Genomic DNA, 20,954 nt, shown 5'->3' with positions numbered 1-20,954 from the left:
TATGCTCATTTTGATATTTTCTTATTCGTCAAAAGCATATATTTAAATTCTTACATTAAATTTGAACTAACAAAATTGTATAGATAATTAACTTTAGAGCTATTTTTAAATTTTCAAACATACAAAATGAACCAAATTTATTTATAAATATAACAAAATGACAATATTTTTTTATATTTAAAAATATTTTAGGTAAGGTTGTAATTTAAAATAATTATCCTTAATTTTATTTTTAAAAATTAAAACAGATTTTAAAAAAAAAAATTATTTGAGAGAAAAAAGGAAAAAAAAAAAAAAGAAAGTCTGTGCATCTATTACGTGCCTCTAGGTGCGAGCCAAAACGGTGACCATGAGTTTGAAGGTACCACGACTTCTCGTGGCGCGATTTGTGTGGAACTAATCAAGCTGCTCGACGGTCGTCGGATCTCCGGTACTGTTCACTGCTGATCGTCGAGCCAACCATTTACCTTCACCAATATTTCCATTTCTATTTCACCTGTGACAGGCGATTGATTTAATTTCTTCAACCATTCACTGCAAATCACCGGTCGGCCGTCGGTTGATCAGAATCCGAATTCTACTTCTTCGGAATTCATTACTTGGTTGGCAAATTCGAATTCATACTACTTCTGTTTACTTCTGATTGTTTACCGGTCTCATTTTTCAAGTCAAATAAATTCAAGAGTTGTTATAGAGTTTGTTTTTGTATGCGTCAGAGAGTAAAAGGCAAGTTACTCTTCAAAGGTGGGCCTTAGAAGCAAGAATTCCTCTTTCCAGGATTTGAATTTATGTTTTAAAACGAAGATAATGGAATCGTCATAGTTGGATGGCGTTTCTTCTTCTAAATGACAAGTATCTATAAATTATAGTTGGGTTTGTAGGTGTACGACGAGTGGTTGGTCAAGTAAAGTCGAGGAGTTGTGGGTTAGGCAGCTGGGTGGTGAAGGTTTGGTATTAATGGCTGGTCCTGGGGATAACCTACATCTTGAAATTCGTGGTTTAAAGGGATCGAATCAGCAAGCTGAGGATAAAAGCCAGCATGTTGACAAAGAGGGTGGCTTGAGTGGTGGTGAAAGGGACATGGCTCCGGTTACCGGCAATTCCATTCACAGGTCAGGTTCTCGTCCACAACTAGACCTCAGTAAAGCAGAAATTCAGGGAAATTTTGAGGAGAGAGACCCCACAATTCTGTTGCCTAACCAATCTGATGATATATCTCACCTGGCTCTCGACATCGGCGGTATATTCCATGTCTATTGGTTCATTCTGTCTATTTGTTTATTCTTTCCCTCTTTTTGGTTCTTAACTTTTGGTTGATTCTTATGATGAGTTTATTGTGAGGGATTTTTCTGAAGGGTGTGAAAAAAAGGTGAATTTGAAAATAAAATTAGCTTTGCGTGCTCATATTTTAATGAGACACGTAATAATGTGTCACTATGAATTATGATCAAGATGATTTTAGATGGACATATTTCTTTGGTTTTTTGGGTAAAGCATATCGTATATTCTTCTCCTTTTTCCTTTTTGTAAGTGATTGAAAGTCTTTTACGTAGTCCTTGTGAAAGATATTTTATTGTTTCCACAAGCAAACACTTTCTTTGGTATTATTCTCCATGTTAGAATCCAAATCCGAACATTCTGTATATGTAGAGATATACTTAACTAATGACTGGTAAAGAATTAAAATATTGAGGGATGAACAAACCCATTCACATTTCTTTATTGAAAATAATTACTGAGCAAATCTGTTAGTTAATTTCAACTGGTATAAAATAGTATGATATATAGAAAATCTGATTCCAACTAGTATTAGGATTGAAAGTTATAATATAGTAAGAGCCAACTCACGATCAAATCATGGGGAAAATACTCGTTTTGCTTTTAAACGAAAAAGGTCATTCCTTTTTGTTCACCGCTCATTTCCCTCCACTGTTAGTTAATTCTCAACTCTTGACATATATTACTTTTGGCGTAACTTTTTTCTTGACTAATCATCATTGAGTCCATTCTTGTACTTATCAATTGTAAGTGAATAAGATAAGGTGTTGAAAGATAGAAATTTATTGTTAATATTGGACATAGTTTTTCAACAGTTTTGGTTTCTTTAGGGGGTTGATGATAACATCGATTCATAATCTGCAGGATCTCTCATCAAATTGGTGTACTTTTCAAGACATGAAGATCAATCGGTTGATGATAAGAGAAAGAAAAGCATGAAGCAGAGGCTGGGGTTATCAAATGGTAATAGAAGAAGTTATCCAGTTCTTGGTGGGAGGCTTCATTTTGTGAAGTTCGAGACAAGCAAGATTAACGAGTGTTTAGACTTCATCCACTCCAAGCAGCTACATCGTGGTGGTATGTATGTTGTCATTACACTTTTAGTTAATTCATAGTTTTTAGATGATCTGAGTTTCTTTTTCTCTTGCCATGCCTAAACATTTTCAGCTTGCAAAGATTTACCTCATTGGCATTCAGATGGCCCAGCAAATGAAAATGCCATCATTAAGGTATATTCTTTCGGTATGATAGCACATATCAGATCTGTGTATCTGTGAGAAACGATCCCAAAAGATATTAGTAGCTGCAGAATGAAAAGTATTATGATACAGGACTTGATTTATATTTCATATTCGTGTTCTAATTTTCTGTGAAGGAGTTGACGTAGAACTATTATTCTACAGTAATATCATTTACTTTCAGCTATTTACGTTCTTTCTTAGGACCTCCTTTGCATGTATCAGCTAGCTTTAACTGTCAAATGGAGAACTTTTTTCCCATTGGGTTGATTCACCCCGGCCCCAGTGGGTCTACTCTTTTGCTTCCTTTTTTTGTGCATGGGCTGAATTATGCTTCTTACCCTGTAACAATTGCTGCAAGAAGGCTACAGGTGGAGGGGCATACAAGTTTGCAGATCTTTTTAAAGAAAGACTTGGAGTTAGTATTGATAAAGAAGATGAAATGGATTGTCTTGTGGCTGGAGCAAATTTTCTGCTAAAGGTGGATTTCAAATACTTTGTTCTTTTTGCTGGTATAAATTAAAAAAAAAAAAAAAAAAAGTCTGTGTTTTTGTAGATTTATTTATTTTTCACTAAAGTAAAAAAAAAGGTTAATTATGCTTTCATTTTCAAATCTCACAGTTAGTATGTTTATCAGTTCTTTTGCTTACTACCCGTGTTTTCGATTACCTGAAAGTTTTGAATTTCACGTTTTTGCTTTTTTTACATCATGCCTATTTATTTAAAGAGTCAGAACTTTAAAAATGGACCAAGCTACATGTTGTATTATTATCATGTATATTTCTTTTGCAACTTCTACGATGATGGCATGTTAATTATTCAGAAGGCTCGAGGGCTCGAGGGCTTGATCCTTGAGCTTGTTTATTGATTATTTTAAAATCTTAAATATGTAGTTCACTTCTGAAATAGCAGTCACACTTGAATGCCTAGATACTTCTAGCTGATAACAATGTTTTAGTAGGCAATACGTCATGAAGCTTTCACTCATATGGAGGGTAAAAAAGAGTTCGTGCAACTTGACCATAACGAAATGTTTCCTTATCTGCTTGTTAACATTGGATCTGGTGTCAGCATGATCAAGGTAATGCTTTCTTTTAATCTCTAGTTTCACTTTACCTTATTCAATTTTCTTGCTCTTAATCTTAAGGATGACTAAAGTATGCTAAACTATAATATATGCTTTGCACATTTTTAAGGTTGATGGTGATGGGAAATTTCAGAGAGTTAGTGGGACAAATGTTGGAGGGGGCACTTACTGGGGCTTAGGAAGACTGTTGACGAAATGTAATAGGTAACTATGCTGTTGTATATTGTGCATGCCATCTCTCTACAAAATTTGGGAAGATTTTTGACATTTATTTACCCTGCTCCAGTTTTGATGAGTTGTTAGAGCTTAGTCAAAAGGGAGATAATAGCACAATTGACATGCTTGTTGGGGACATATATGGTGGCATGGATTACTCTAAGGTGTGTTAAATGTGAATTCAATTTCTCTGTGTTTCTGTGTTTCTTTTCAAGTTTGTGTCATTGCTCCAACATGTTCTCGTTAAAATGTGCAGAATGTTGTTCTTTTGTTTGTTTGATATTATTATTTTTTTTCCTGCATTCTCTGCCATAATATGTGAATAATCGTTGAATGATTGTTCTTCATGTTATCAATTTCTAAAAATCTCTTCTTTATTATTCTCTTTTACTGATCCAGATTGGTCTCTCTGCGTCAACAATTGCATCTAGTTTTGGTAAGACCATTTCAGTAAACAAGGAGCTTGAAGACTACAGACCAGAAGATATCTCATTGTCTCTCTTGCGAATGATCTCGTATAACATTGGACAGGTCAGTGCTGCAATGGAAAAAGTACTTCAGATTCCTCAGGATCTAATCAAAATTTACTGGGAGTCCAACTCGGTACAGATGAATTATCTTAATATATAAGTATTTGCTAAGGCAATCATTCTTAGCAATGTATTGAGTCATCACGTAAAAGTTAACTGAACAAAATCAACCAAATCATCAAATATTAAACCCTCACTCTTAAAGAGTCTTCTACAGAAAATTTACCGGTCTCTATATCATCTACATGTACTTCGGAGTTTTCATTCCTCATACTAACATTAGATACTCCATCAGATTCAATATCGTGAACAATTGGAGAGGAGAAAGGATCCTTACTAGTAGGAGAGCTAATGATACTTTTGGTTAAAATGACATTTGATCTTGGAGGAGTGATCACTGAATGTGAGAAAGAGTTGGAAGGTTGGGAAGGAGGCTGCCATAACTTTGGTGAAGGAAGTGAGGAGCCAAACACAAAGCTTCTTTCAAAATATCTGAATTAATCTCTGAATTTTCAGGGACACTAGAACGGTCTTTCTTTTGAGTATAATGGAGAGGGTAGGCTTCAATAAGTTTATTTTTCATTTTAGAGACATGAAGTGGAGATTAGGAAACATGAATAGACGGCTAAGAAGACCAAGAATTATTTGAAGAATGTAGCTTGAAGGCCAGAATTGAACACAAGCGTCTGCATCATTAAGGTTTGTGATGGAGAACTAGAGATGTTTCACTAGTTAACTAAAATGTAAGGAATGGTTATATTACATCTGAAGAATTAACTTCTGATGCAAATGTATAAAGTTGCAAGTTTTGCTGTTCATTTGTGCCTACGGCAATTATACATAAATAAACTGAAGTTAAGTGAGCTAATAATTTAGAAATGGACGAAAGCTGTATGCCTCTTATTACTGTCTGGATGGACTCCTTATTTCCCTTGGTTTAAGTTTCCCAATCCTAATTCTCCATTCTCAATTGGGAGGTGTTAGAAGAGGTGACAGAACTGAATAGATTCAAATGCTTGTTGGAGGTTACATTTTTTCTAATTAGCTATTTGACATCATCAATTGGAATGACTTGTTAGATAAGCGGTATAAATAGCATTTTTTGTTCATGAGATCTAATTTTGAATTTTTACTGGTAGATTTCGTACTTGAATGCTCTACGGTTTGGACTTAAGAGAATATTTTTTGGAGGATTCTTTATCAGGGGACATGCATATACCATGGATACAATTTCCTTCGCAGTTCACTTCTGGTAATCTGCATTAACAAATTTTCTTTGTCATCGTCATTTTACATTAATTTCTTTATTTTTTCCTTCTTACTTTCTCAATACAGAGTATTGAACTATATATTTTGTTTAGGTCGAAAGGAGAAGCACAGGCAATGTTCTTGCGTCATGAGGGGTTCTTAGGAGCCTTAGGTGCATTCATGAGCTATGAAAAGCATGGTCTTGATGATCTAATGGCCCATCAGTTGGTTGAAAGGTTTCCTATGGGTGCACCATACACGGGAGGGAAAGTTCATGGACCTCCACTTGGTGATTTGAATGAGAAGGTAAGCACAGTTGGCTCTAGAAAATTTTCAATTTGATTTTAGAGTTTACGTTGGAATCACGTTAGATCACCTGAGTGGTTTCTGTCACGAAGCTTGGGTAATTGTATAGTTCATTTGAGTGTCTATTATTATGTCTTCTTTATTTTTCATAGCTCAAAATTTTCTAATCTTTCTACGATCACTGATCCACTTTGGGAATTATCATCTGAATCTATAATGTTTAATTGAAAAGAGGCTCGAGGATGTTTAGATCTTGGACAGTAGATTATGGGTTTCAATCTACAACTTAACTAATAACAACTTTTCATTATTTTTTTTTCCAGAAATGAATTTAAGAATCTTATTTCTTCAAAATTGCAACTTGCTTGATGAAAAATCAAATTTTGATTTGAAAATGAGATAAGGAATCAACAATTTGTTCTATGTTCATAATGGTAAAGTAGCGCCATTTTACTTTTGCAGATGCCTTGTTCTCTTTATGGCAATAACAATTGGTTTCTAGCATCATGGCTTACCCTTTGGGCTATAAATTGGCTTGCTAACTACATCAAATTACAATTGACAATTGCTATAGATTTTGTAAAACTCTTAGGTTTGAGAAAGAATCAAAAGGCTTTATTCATTCACCAAAGATATGAATATATACAAGAGTACAAAGCATAGAAAAGGAAAATATCACAAAATATTTATAAGAATGGAAAACCCTAATTATAGAATTATAACACTCCCCCTCAAGTTGGAGCATATATGTTAATCATGCCCAACTTGTTACATAGATAATCTATACGTCTTCCATCCAATGCTTTCGTGAAGATATCTCCTAATTGTTCTCTAGTCTTCACATGTCCTGTAGCTACCAATCCTTATTGAATTTTCTCACGTACAAAATGACAATCCACTTCAATATGTTTAGTCTTTTCATGAAAAACTGGATTAGAAGCAATATGAAGTGTTGCTTGATTATCACACCACAACTTTGTCGATGTGGTGATTTCAAATCCCAACTCAACAAGAAGTTCATATATCCAAATCAATTCACACACAGATTGTGCCATTGCTCTATATTCTGATTCTGCACTTGAAGTGACACCACATTTTGCTTCTTACTCTTCCAAGAAATCAAATTACCACCAACAGAAACACAATACCCTGAGGTTGATCTTCTGTCTTCTTTAGATCCTGTCAATCGGCGTCTGAAAAACATTCAATATTAGTATGACCATAATCCTTATATAATAAACCACGCCCGGGAGCAGCCTTCAAATAACAAAGAATCTGTTCCAATGTAGCCCAATGATCAACTGTAGGGCATGACATGTATTGACTCACAATACTTACTGAATAGGCTATGTCGGATCGAGTCACTGTAAGGTAATTAAGTTTTCTCACTAACCTCCTATATCTTTCAGGATCTTTTAGCAATTCTCCATCTTTTGTGAGCTGTAGGTTGGGCATCATTGGGGTACTACATGGCTTAGCCCTTAGCTTTCCTGTTTCAGTCAACAAGTCAAGTACATATTTTCTCTGTGATAATAGAATTCCTTTCTTGCTTCTTATTACCTTAATTCCTAAGAAGTATTTCAACATGCCCAAATCTTTTGTATGGAATTGACTATGAAGAAAGATCTTTAGAGACTGGATACCTAAAGCATCATCACCAGTAATCACAATATCATCCACATATACGATTAACAAGATGACACCACCCTCAGATCTCTTAAAAAAGACTGAATGATCTGACCTACTCTTCCGCATTCCAAAGCTTTCAATCACCTGACTAAATTTACCAAATCAAGCTCGTGGGCTCTGCTTTAATCCATACAAGGATTTACGAAGGCAACACACCATTCCATTCTCCCCCTGAGCAACAAACCCTGGTGGTTGCTCCATATACACCTCTTCTTGAAGATCACCACGAAGAAATGCATTTTTAATATCAATCTGATGTAAAGGCCAATTATTGATTGAAGCTAATGAAATAAACAACCTCACAAATGCCATTTTGGCTACAGGAGAAAAAGTATCAGCATAGTCAACGCCATAAGTTTATGCGTAGCCTTTCGCTATGAGGCGCGCTTTTAATCGAGCAACAGAATCATTAGGATTGACTTTAACTGCAAACACCCATTTGCAACCGATAGCCTTCTTTCCTACAGGGAGAGAAACTAAATCCCAAGTACAATTATCATCTAAGGCAGTCATCTCCTCCACCATTGCGGCACACCAACCAAGATGAGACAAAGCCTCATGAACAGTTTTCGGGATGGATATAGACTCTAAGGATGCAATGAATGAACATGTGGAAGGTGACAAATGGTTATATGAAACAAAAGAGGAAATAGGATAAGCACAAGTACGTTTACCTTACAAAGAGCAATAGGAAGATCATCACCCGTTTCTGGATCCAATGACGAAGACGACTCTGATACAGGGCATGGAACTGGAGGAGGTTGTCGTCGAGTATAGACCTTAACGATGGGAGGAAGAGTAGAGGTCGCCATAGGTAGAGATGAATCAGGAAGAGGATCGGAAGGAGTAATAACTGTGTATTCCTGATACCATGTAGACAAGGAAATCATCCTCTAATTCCTTATGCTCCCCCTGATTCTTATTCGAAGAGAAAGACGGTGATGAAAAAAATGGGGTATGTTCAAAAAACGTGATATCAGAAGAGACTAAATATTTATTTAGACTAGGACAATAACACTGATACCCCTTTTAGATACAAGAATAACCAAAGAAAATACATTTTAAGGACTTTGGATCCAGCTTAGTATGCTGAGGCCGAACATCCTGAACAAAGCAGGTACAACCAAATATTCTAGGTTGAATGGGAAACAAATGTTTCTGTTGCTTGGGGCATAAAGTACAAAAAGGTATCTCACCCTTAAGAATGAAAAGGGCATGCGATTTATTAAGAAACAAGCTGTGGAAACAGCATCAACCCAAAAGGATTTCGGAACATGCATCTGAAACATCAAAGCTCTGCCTGTCTTAAGGAGATGACGATTCTTTCGTTCTGCAACCCCATTTGAGATGGAGTATCAACACAAGAAGATTGATGAAGAATGTCATGGGCATTTAAATAAGACTTGAGTGTATGAGATAAATATTCCTTAGCATTATCACTCTGTAGGATTTTAAGAATACCACTAAACTGAGTTTGAATTTCAGCATGGAAGTTACGAAAATGAGAAAGTAACTCAAAATGACTTTTCATTAAATATAACCACGTAACACAAGAATAGTCATCGAAAAATGTAACAAAATACCTAAACCCTCCTTTGGACTCAACAAGACAGAGATCCCAAACATCAGAATGGACTAATTCAAAAAGAGCACTAGTTCGTTTATTGACTCGAGGATACGAACTCGAACGATGAAATTTAGCAAACTGACATGACTCACAATCGAAAGAAGATAAATGTTGAAGTTGTGGACGAAGACTCTTCAACACAGAGATAGACGGATGACCCAAATGACAATGCCCTTCAAATGGAGATGACACGCTAGAGCATGTGATGGCCGTAGGTGTTTGTGATTCAAAGATGTAAAGACCCCCAACTTCCCGCCCTTTACCAATAGTCTGTTTCGTCGTAAGATCGTGAAATAAGCAATAACCAGGAAAAAAAGGAGACACAACAATGAAGATCACGAGTGAGTTTACTGACCGAAATCAAATTAAACGAGAAATTTGGTAAATTTAAAACTGATGACAAAGAAATTGATTCAGTGAGATGGACGGTTCCTGATCCTAAAACAAGAGTGGAGGTTCCATTAACTATAGTGACATTAGGTGAAGAGATAGATGTACAAAGTGTAGAGAATGAACTGGGGTTACCTGACATATGGTCTATAGCGCCAGAGTCAATGACCCATTTTGACGTAGAGGAAAGAAGGTATTTAGAAATGTTACCTGTCTCTGTGATGGTCGTAATGGGAGTAGAAGATGATGCCCTCAATGACTCTTGATACTGCTGAAATTTAGCAAACTCCCCTGCAGAAATCGTAATTGACTTGTCAAGATTATCAGGAGTAGAGGCGACATGTGCAGAGGGTGATGGCATCCTCTAACCCTTATTTAGCAATCTTCTGCATTCACGTTTCGTATGGCCAGGTTTATGACAATAATAGCAAACAACACCTGGATTTGATCTCCATGAATAGTAGTTGGATCCATTCAACTTATGTTCAGTTACTTTTGACACCATAGGAACAATCTCATACATTACTGGTTTCTTATCAGCCATTACCTCAAAAAGTAGACACCAGACAGCAAAGAATCAAACCTTAATTTACCAAAAAGATGTCTTCACAAGCAATGAGTATATCTATATATCTCAAACAAACACACCACCAAGAAGAGCCAACAACACTGAGGAAACCCACTGAAAACGGACAAAAAACGGCAGCGCACGTGCCTACACGCGCCAGCGCGTGGATGGACGGCGAACTGGAACAATCGGCGCGTGAACCTCACGCGCTGTTCAGATGGAAACCGGACTTTGGGGTTTTGTAGATCGGTGGTTGGGCTTCTCGTTGGAATGGGCGGTGTCGAAAAAAACAACCTTTTTTTTTCCCCTGGCGGTGGCTGATGACTGCGACAGCGGTGACTAACGACGGCGAACGAACCGAAGACGGTGACTGTGAGCAAAAGTGTAAACTCACCTCCACAAAACCCTAAACGTATCACAAATAGGTTCTAAATTCTCAAACCTTAAGGTTCACAAAAATCCTAAGTTTATTTAGAAAGCTCTGATACCATGTATAACTCTTAGGTTTGAGAAAGAATCAGAATGCTTTATTCATTCACTAAAGATATGAATATACACAAGAGTACAAAGCATAAAAAAGGAAAATATCACAAAATATTTACAAGAATGGAAAACTCTAATTATAGAATTATAACAATTAGTAAAAAAGACAAAGTAACTCCGAAGGACAATGAAATACAGACCCCTCCTTAACTTTACTTTCCACCCAAATTTGGATTTATTGTGAACGGTTAATTGTTTCTAAACTTCCTTTTTAAAACTCTAAAATGAAACATGAAATTTAGGTAATTCAAACACTTCCTCGTACCGTGCTTTTGCCTTGCTATTGAAAATCATGCTATTTCTTTCCAATCAAATGCTCCATAGATAGAATGATTTAAATTCCGTTCCCCCTTGGTAGCAAATGTTCCGCTCTTTGGAAGTAAATTGTATCTAGCTGGTTTCATTAGTGGCCTCTGTGTTGAAAGGTTTGAAATCTTTATATTAGTTGTTCTCTTGGTAAGAAACCGAGATTTTATTGAGATAAATAAAAAAATGTGTAAGAGCATACACAAAAAAAAGGCCACAAAAGGAGTCCTTAACTACCATTGGAAAGGATTTCAATTCAAACGAATAGGATCATGCTGAGTCCACAAAGAGTTCAATTAATCAACACCGATAAAGGCACATTAGTTCTCACAACCTCTCAAAACTCTTTCAGAGGCCTCTCCACCCCTTTAGAAAATCTATTATTCCTCGAGCCACTCTCTTCACAATATAGCAAAAGAAGAGGCGTGCCACAAGGATTTTACCTTATCTCGAAAGGGAGAGGTCATTGGGATGTCTTCAATGGTAGAGCAACAATTCCTATTATGCACCACAATAACCCTAATCAGGCTAAAGAATGGGCTCCAAAGGGAATAACCAAACCGGAAATCCCACAAAAGATGATCAAGATCCTCCTTCCACCATCTATAAAGGACACACCATTGCATATACAATACCAAGATAGAATACTGCTGGATATGATCGTGGGTGTTCACTCTGCTGTGTAAAACCCAGACAAAGAACTTTACTTTCTTAGAGATTTTAACCTTCTAAAGAGAAGAAATAACTAAGGCTCCTTGAGAAAAGGGAAATAAAAGACGTGGAAAAACGAATGACGAGAGAAACCCTCGTATGGATTAGTGGAGAGACCATGAGAACCTTTGGTGATTGGTAGGAAGATTGACTTTAAGTTCACCAACCAATATGGTGTATTAGAGTCAATTCTACACTCTGGCTTTTTACAGTTTCTAATTATCAAAATATTCTTATGTAAATCATCCAGGCTTTTGTGGTTGGTTTGTGAAACCAAAATTCCATCGAGGATTTAATTAACAAACGGGTTGGTGTTTAAATGCCTGGGAGGACTGTATGATTTTTCCAGATTCAAGTATCTGTGATGCAGTGTGAAATATATTCTATTTTTTTTTCTTATGTGTTCCTAACATGTTTGTGTTAGGTACTTAAGCACCCTGGACAACCACATCCCAAAAATTAGCTATTGGGGTGGGAGAGCCAAGCCACTTAAGTACCACATTGGTCATTCCATTCTAACCAATGTGGGACAAAGGCATCTCATACTACCTTGGTTCCTAACAATACTCCATCCCCTAAAAACCGACGTCTTGGAGGCAGCTACTCCGGCAGTACTTCACTCGACCACACCCGGTCAGAACCCTCCATTGGTTCTACTTCGAAACGTCAACAACCAGCTTTGATACCACTGTTAGGTACTTAAGCACCTTGGAGAACTACACTCCAAAAGCTAGCTATTGGGGTAGGAGAGCCAAGCCACTTAAGTGCCATATTGGTTATCCCATTCTAAGCAATGTGGGCCAAAGGCATCCCATACTACCTTGATTCCTAACAATTTATAAATCCATCTTGTAGTGGAACTAGATTTGATGGTTTTACCATGAGTTTGTAAATATGGCATGTACCGATTTGCAGATTTCTTGGATGGAGAAATTTTTGCAGAAGAGAACAGAAATTACTGCACCTGTCCCTATGGCTCCCCCTGCAACAACTGGACTTGGAGGCTTTGAAGTCCCTTTATCCAAAGGAGAAACCCTGCGATCTGATGCAAGTGCCCTAAATGTTGGTGTACTCCATTTGGTACCCACTTTGGAGGTGTTTCCACTGTTAGCTGATCCAAAGACGTATGCTATACATATTCAACTTCCTTTTGTTGCACTGAATAATTTCCTATCAGATTTTAACCTATTTGCATGTTTTCCATTCTCTCCTTTGTGTTTGTTATTATTATTCAATACTTTTAGTTCACTATAAATTTTCACTTTCTTTCTACGAGTTAAGATTATGTCATGCATTAGATGTGTAGAATTTTATTAGTTGAATGGTTGCTGAATTAGTTACGTGAATAAAAACCATGTCAAAGCTGGCACCAACCTAGTTTTTCCAAACTCGTTTGTTGATTCTTCATGAATGAAGAAAATGCATGTAGTATTTAGTTAAAGATTTTGCTCCTCTAGATTATATTATAAATTCTTGCAGTTTCTCATACATGTGTGTTTTGCAGATACGAACCTAATACAATTGATCTCTCTGATCACAGTGAGTTGGAGTATGTACTTGAATAAAGCTCATTTCAATATTTTTGAGAATCATATGAACCAATGATACATTATTTGAACATTTGTTATGAGTGCCAACTTGAATTACTGATATTTCTCCATGTTCAGGTACTGGTTCACCGTGCTTTCGGAGCATCTACCAGACCTTGTTGATAAGGCAAGGGCAAAGACCGAGTCTTAAGTGCTCTCTCTCACTCTCTCACAACACACTTTTTCTCAAAATCAATATCTATCTTATCTTGTTCAAGATAACAAGGACCTGCTTAGTTATTTCATAATGATTTTCATATTTGACCCAACAACTTACTTTTTTTTTTTTTTTTTTTGTGAAAATGAGGGTACTGTGATTGATGATTATTGGGAGAAAGTAAAAGACACAAAACCCTGTTATTTTACTATACTCTTCCAGCATTTAGAAGCTTTTGAGCTTTCATTAATGAGAAGTCTATTTGGGCTTATTAAAACCAAAGTTCTTCATTTCTCTACTACAAGAAGGAATTTGTGCATTTTTTTTTTCTTATGAAGTTAGTGATCTATGTTGTTGTCGTGCATAGATTTTCTGTTACTCTAAGGAGCTATTTGGGACGATGAGTTGAGTTCTGAAGTCCAAAGTTAATATATTGAAGTTAGGAGATCTGTGTTTGGGGTGCAAAGTTGTTTAGTCTGGGTTAGGAAATATTATAGAGAGAGAGAGGGTAAGAAGAAGTTCCCTCGATAAATGTGCAAACTTCAATAGTGAACAGTGTTGAAGTTGAGTTATTTAATGCTGACTTATGAAGTCGGTGAGTCAAATACCCCCTAAGAAACACATCTTGTTCCTCTTTCTTAGACTTTTTTCATGAGCAATATACTGATTGTTAGTTAACAGTTTTGCTTACACGTTTCTGAATTTTTTTTATTGATTGAGAAAATTGTTATTGGGATATGAAGGCTGTTGCAAGTGAAGGTGGGACTAATGATGCCAAGAGAAGGGGTGATGCATTTGCTCGGGCATTTTCTGCCCACTTGAGGAGGTAACTCCATTAACTTCAGACTAGTACGTGCTGCATGGTTATATTTTCCTGATAATGGATTATTTGGGGGTTCAAAACATAAAAGTTCAAATTTAACGCCTTCTATAATCACAAAAGTTGCATCGTAGTTTATTGGAAAGAAGCTTTTCTAATAATTTTCTTTGTACATGACCATCTACATATTAGTTGTTGGTCAATCCATCTTTCTGTTCGATTGGAGTTGATTCCACCATGCAGAATGGCACAGCTCTGAGTCTTAAGACCCTCTATGATGGGTCTTTCAGCTGAATTTCTTTTCACTATCGTTCTATCGTTCTTTCATATAGGTGATCCAATTTCAAATTCCTTCATCTGCCAGTTTTTTCGTTCTTGGGATTCTTATATGGGCTGCTCATGTCAATCCTGCTTCAGATTCCTTATGTTTGCTAACCTCCTCCATAACCCCCAACCCAAACTTGCTGCCTTTAATAATTCAAGGAATTTTCAGAAGTAAATATACCAATTACCATGTTGTAATTCTACTCTGAAGCTTGTTACTGAGTAATTGCTCAGCTACTTTTCACAGTAGAATTTCACTCTTGGTTATTGGGTGTACTTGTCACCATTGCCACTTACCTGCTATTGTCATTCGGCCATTCACTTAGGTTTACATTGACTGCTGTGACTTGTGATATCAAAATGATTAATCCAACCTTGGAGAATCGAAAACCTTATCATAATTATCTCTAAAACAAAATACATTTTTGAGATTTTTACAAAGGTTGACCTGGTAGCCATCTGAACCAATCAACTGAAAAAAAAAAAAAAGCTATTAGACAGTTACTAATGGGGAATAACTATCATTGACTTAAAAGCTTTCATCATAAAGTGCTATCAACTCAAGCATAGCTTGATTAGTTAATTATTTAATGACTGTATATATTTGTCCAAAGTTTAGGTATACCAATCTTGACCCCCAGAAACACCTCTTATTTTTCTTAAATAAAAGAAAATTATATAAGAAACGAATTTTATTGATGTATAAAATTTACAAAAGAAGGGCAATAAGCCCAAACTCAAAGAGTTACAAAAGATTTCTCCAATTGGTCAAAAGGGAGGATAGATAATAAGACCTATAGAAAGATATGCATTTGCATCAAGTCATAGCAAGAAGTATAACATGAAAAGAAAAACCTTTCAAAAGTGTTTCTCTTATCATTGAACAGTTACGTTCAATCCATAAGCCCCCCATAAGGAGGTCCTAATAAGATGCATCTGCATAGATCTTTACCACCAGTGAATGGATGGCCGGTGAGGGCGTATGTGAGTAGATTGATAATCTCATTAGGAAGGGCAGTCAAGGAGGGCAATTTCCCTCCAAAATCCATGACCTGTACAAACTTCAAAAGAAACAAAAAGAAAAACGCCTCTTTTATGCCTTAATCTTACCTATTCTTTGCTAAAAATTTCATATTCTACTAACTCGAGTGGTTACAGGCTATATGTATCTGTCCAAAGTTCAGATATTCCAATTTTGACCCCCACATTATTGAACTCAAGAGAAACAGAAAGAAAAGTGACTCTTATTTATATGTTTTGCCTGTTCTTTGCTAAAAGAAATTCTAACTTCTAAATAGGTTGATGGAGGAACCTACGGCATACGGAAAGTTGGGTCTGGCTAATCTTCTGGAACTGAGGGAAGAGTGCTTGAGGGAATTCCAATTTTTTGATGCCTATAGAAGCATAAAGCAGAGGTAAATGTTTCTCTATACAACTATTTTCCATTATTCCCGCCCTCTAATCCCGTACCTCCACTGAAACTAATAGAAAAAAGGGCATCTCCTACTTTACAACCCACCTCACACACTATCCTGTCTCGGTTGAACAGGGAGAATGAGGCATCACTTGCTGTATTGCCTGACCTGCTGTTGGAACTTGATAGTATGAATGAGGTATTTATAAAGATTTTACACTCTTATTCTGTCCACTAGGAATCCAGCAATTATAAATCAACACTTAAATATTATGTTTACGGTAATATATCCAATCTATCAGTCTATTCTTAAAAGAAAGTTATGGTTTGCAATGCATCTCAATTTTTCTCTTTTCTTGGTGAACTGTTGTTTATCAAACATAACACCTAACCTCGTGAACGTTAGGACACGTGGAAAAATCAAATTGTTTGTTAATTTGTAGGAAGCAAGACTGCTTACCCTAATTGAAGGTGTTCTTGCTGCGAACATTTTTGATTGGGGTTCTCGTGCTTGTGTTGATCTCTATCACAAGGGGACAATAATTGAGATTTACAGAATGAGTCGCAATAAGATGCAGAGGCCATGGCGGGTAACTAAACCTGACTTCAGGAGTTGGTGTGTGAAAGACATCAACTGTGATTTATCTGCTAAATCTTCTTATCAGAGTTGATCGAGTTTTTTTCGTGATTTTAGGTCGATGACTTTGATGTCTTCAAAGAGAGAATGCTAGGATCTGGGGATGAGAGACCCCTTCCACATAAAAGAGCTCTTCTCTTTGTAGACAACTCAGGTGCTGATGTTGTTTTAGGGATGCTTCCCCTGGCAAGGGAACTCCTCCGACGTGGAACGGAAGTAAGTTTACTCCGTTATGATGCTAAATAATTAATTCTATAGGTCGGAGGAGGAAGTTCTACTTTAGATTCATTCTGTTGTCTTTTCTGAGGAAATCTTTAATGGCATCTCGAGAGAATACATGTCTAGTCCTTTCATGTAACAACTTTTTCTCTGGGCCACTTATTCCCAATTAATGTATGCCCTCAGTAGTGATCGGGAGTATTTATTCCAGGTTGTTTTAGTTGCAAACTCTCTTCCTGCCCTAAATGATGTTACCGCAATGGAGCTTCCTGATATTGTAGCTGAGGCTGCCAAGGTACCTGTCTTCCTTGCGAACCAGAAACTTGGTATTCAGCATGCTTGACCTGTTTGCATGAGGATTTAATTACTCTGGCTATACTTGAGCCCTTCTCATAGACGTTTTCCTGGTTTTTTTTTTTTTTTTTTTGCTGCCTACTTTTCTTACTGTAACTACTTCCTTGTAGGTTTTTGTTGTTTCCTTGTTTCTAATGTGTGCCATGAACATTATGTACTTAGAAATGCCCCAAAGAGGCATTAGAAGAAACCTTTCAATTTAATGGGAGGAAAATCTATATCTTGGTCATATCTCAGATTGCCATTCAGTTAATCTAACTCATGATCTTTTACTTGCAGCACTGTGACGTACTACGTAGAGCTGCTGAAGCAGGGGGCCTGATTGTGGATGCCATGATTGACTCTGCAGACGGTTCTAAAGAGAGATCATCTTTTGTTCCCTTGATGGTTGTTGAAAATGGGTGTGGTAGTCCATGTATAGATCTAAGGCAAGTCAGTTCTGAGTTGGCTGCTGCAGCTAAAGATGCTGATTTGGTAATATATTCTTCCAATTTCAAAAGTTAGATTAATTAATCTGTTCAAAAATAGGGCTGTGAGTAGGAAATCATCATCATTGAGGGGAACGACACGTAACTGCCTCGGAACCTAGGAGATAGTGAGGGTAACATAGAAAAAGGCTGTTTTAGACCAATAGAAAAACTGAAACTTTCTGTCAAATATCATGAAGAATTTGGGGTTGCCATCAATCTGTGAAGTGAAAAAAGAAGAAACAAAAGAGAAAACACATCATGATAATCAGAGTTTGTTCTGTTGCAGGTTATCTTAGAAGGAATGGGGAGAGCCCTTCACACCAACTTCAATGCACAGTTTAAATGTGATGCTTTGAAGGTGACATAGCATTCACTAGTTTTGTAACATCATATTCTTAGAATTTAAACTTAAAAAAAAAGGGACTCGAATAATTGTGAAGTCTGGTCTGGCACGCATGCTTTTTAAGAATCTTTTCTCTTTTCAAAATTTCATAGAAAAAAGTATTCACTTTTGCAGCTTGCTATGGTGAAAAATCAGAGGCTGGCTGAAAAGTTGATCAAAGGAAACATATACGACTGTGTCTGCAGATACGAACCATCACACTGAAGTCTTTCCTGTTTCCAAGTTCACTCGGTTTCTTCATTAGAATTTTGGAAAATTCTTCAGCTTTTTAATGCGACAAGTGTTAGGACCTCAAATATCTTTTAGTTCAAAGGTCGATATCGACAAAAATGTCAAGGTATTAAGATTATGGAAATGCCAATATAATCATAGTTCAATTGACATAAAGTTTGTACTATTAATTTTGAGGTGCGATTTTCCCCTCATATATTGTTAGAAAAAAAGTTTTTGGAAATCTTAATGGACATTTTTTAAAATAATTATGAATTGAAATGTTTTTAAAAAGAAAATATTAAAATTAGCCTTTCGTACTTTTTAAAATAAGTTTATTGTTAACATTAGGTTATATAGTTTGATATTTTGTTGATATGATTGTTTGATTTCATTAATTTTTTATGATTGAATGAGAATGTTAGATTCTTCTCTCAAATTGATGCTGCAGTAATGAATATATAGAAATTTCAATATTAATTAAATATAAAACTCAGTCTATTTACTTTTTTGTCCTTCAAGTTATGAATATATGATTTAATGAGAACTTTTGACTTCAAATAAGATAATAAACATCGAATAGTATCGTATTATAATTTATTTATTATTATTATTATTATTTTTTTATAATATGTAGGGTCAATAAATCGTTTATTTTCTATTCTTGAGATTGATAATATAAATATTACGTAAATAAAGCCTCGTGTCATCATGTAATTTATTTTAATCTAATTAATGGTTGGTACCATGTACATAACAAATTACTTCATATCATTACAAACAAACCAAAATAATAATAATAACAATAATGAACAAACAATGCTATCTTGATTCTCTTTCCTTTTTCTTTCATTACGGCATGCTTATCCAACGTGGTGTGATTTGGTTGTTTTCACTCATTTTAGATAAATATCAATTTCAAGTTAATTATAAGAGCTCTGAAATATTTGTATCTTAAAAGGAAAAAAAGACAAAAAGGTTCTTGTGGGGTATTTAATTACTTTAAACTGATTGGTAATTGAAATTGTAAAGAATACTGTCTTAATAAAATTAGGGAAGTTACAATGAATATGACTTTTAGTGATAATAACTAAATATATAACAATATTTTTTAAAAAATTGTAAATATAGAAAAGTCTTAATTATACGGTCTATCATTAATAAACTTCTATTGATAGACTCTTATCAGTGTTATGGTTTATCCTTGGTAGATTATCTAAATCTTGTTATATTTGTAATTTTTTTTCATTGTGTTATATCTACTGATAATTTGGGCTTGATTGCTACATTTGCAATTGTCTCTAAAATTAGATTGACTAGAATGACTTGAAAATCAAAGGAATTCACTTTTTGTTTCACAATTCGACTTTTGATCAATTGTATTCTAAATTAATTTGAATTTTGAACGTTGATAAACCTTTGAATACAGACGTATTGTACGAATGATTAATAACGTAAAGGTACACTAAAACATAAATGAGCTGATGATGAATGATAATCATAATACTAACAAAATAAATATATACAAAGATATAGTACAGCATTAGGTTCGACCTTAAATAAGGTGATATGTATCTTTATTCAACAAAAGTTTGAATATTACTTTAGTTCCTATACTTTTAGTTTTGGTTCATTTTGGTCTTTATATTTTTAAATTGTTCATTTTGGTCTTTATACTTATTCATTTTTGTTCCTATACTTTAAAAATGTTCATTTTAGTCATTGTATTTTTAACTTTGGATTATTATGGTTTTTATATTTTTAAAAAGTTGTCATTTTGATCCATTTATTTTCACTTTTAAACAATAAAAATGGTCATTTTTTTTAAAGTTTAAGAACTAAAATGAATCAAAGTTAAAATTGCAAAGACTAAAATGAACCATTTTAAAGTATAGGGACCAAAATAAACCAAAGTTGAAAATATAGGGACTAAAATGAACATTTTGAAAATAGAGGAACTAAAATAAATAAAAACCAAAAGTATAAGAACCAAAATAATATTATATCTTCGATAAATTATATATTCCAACCAAAAGTTATAAGCCTTTTCAGGGAAAAAAGCAAAAGCTATAGGAATTCTTTTTCATATAAATTCATCGATTTCTTGTACTAGGTAGATATATTTTGGTAGAGTATAAACTGCTTATTATTTAGAAAAATTATTTTAAATGATAAAACTGTTGAAAATATTTATAAATAATAGTCAAATATCGCAATATATCTGTGATAGACTACTAACTGTGTCTATCATAACATAGGTAGACACAGATAATAGTCTTTCGCGTTCTATCACAGATAGTCAGTAAAAATTTGTTATATTTGTAAATACTTTGGTTCATTTTCCTGTATTTGAAAACAACCATAATATTTATATTAGTTGTCGTCTTTTCCATATATTTTATTGATTTTATCATGATATAATATAAATATAGATTCATCCACTTGCCAATGTCGAATCTATGGACATCAACAAGTGGATGAATCTATATCAAATGAAGCAACTCTTCAAACGATGATGGTCAAACTGCAAATTTACTTTTTATGGTTTGAAAAGTTAGAATTTAGTCTCTGTAATTTATAATTAGAATTTTATGATAAAACTCTCATAAATAATCTCAAT

General features: G+C 35.1%; 1 protein-coding gene across 7 annotated transcripts; it reads left to right on the top strand.

The window, feature by feature from the left end:
* The first annotated feature begins 305 nt into the window (after positions 1-305).
* Positions 306-18,578, top strand: LOC120083173 (pantothenate kinase 2). 7 transcript variants are annotated; one of them, XM_039038789.1, is made up of 23 exons: positions 311-602; positions 882-1,240; positions 2,143-2,355; positions 2,446-2,507; positions 2,881-2,997; positions 3,478-3,597; positions 3,713-3,807; positions 3,890-3,983; positions 4,219-4,350; positions 5,489-5,601; positions 5,711-5,903; positions 12,653-12,861; positions 13,242-13,286; positions 13,405-13,453; positions 14,227-14,309; positions 15,926-16,042; positions 16,177-16,240; positions 16,485-16,631; positions 16,736-16,894; positions 17,109-17,192; positions 17,531-17,725; positions 18,008-18,079; positions 18,239-18,578. In XM_039038789.1, exons 2-23 carry the CDS (start codon positions 958-960, stop codon positions 18,326-18,328), a joined length of 2,736 nt encoding a protein of 911 aa, XP_038894717.1. In that variant the 5' UTR covers positions 311-602; positions 882-957; the 3' UTR covers positions 18,329-18,578. The 7 variants fall into 7 exon arrangements, 5 of the variants coding, with proteins under 5 accessions (XP_038894720.1, XP_038894719.1, XP_038894718.1 ...); XM_039038788.1 differs by having other exon boundaries at positions 311-1,240; XM_039038790.1 differs by lacking the exon at positions 17,109-17,192 and having other exon boundaries at positions 309-1,240.
* The last annotated feature ends 2,376 nt before the right edge of the window (positions 18,579-20,954 follow it).

The sequence above is a fragment of the Benincasa hispida genome, chromosome 8 (genome assembly GCF_009727055.1).
Source record: "Benincasa hispida cultivar B227 chromosome 8, ASM972705v1, whole genome shotgun sequence".
NCBI lineage: Eukaryota > Viridiplantae > Streptophyta > Magnoliopsida > Cucurbitales > Cucurbitaceae > Benincasa > Benincasa hispida.
Note: the sequence above shows the minus strand (reverse complement) of the source record. Positions and strands in the feature narration are given on the sequence as shown.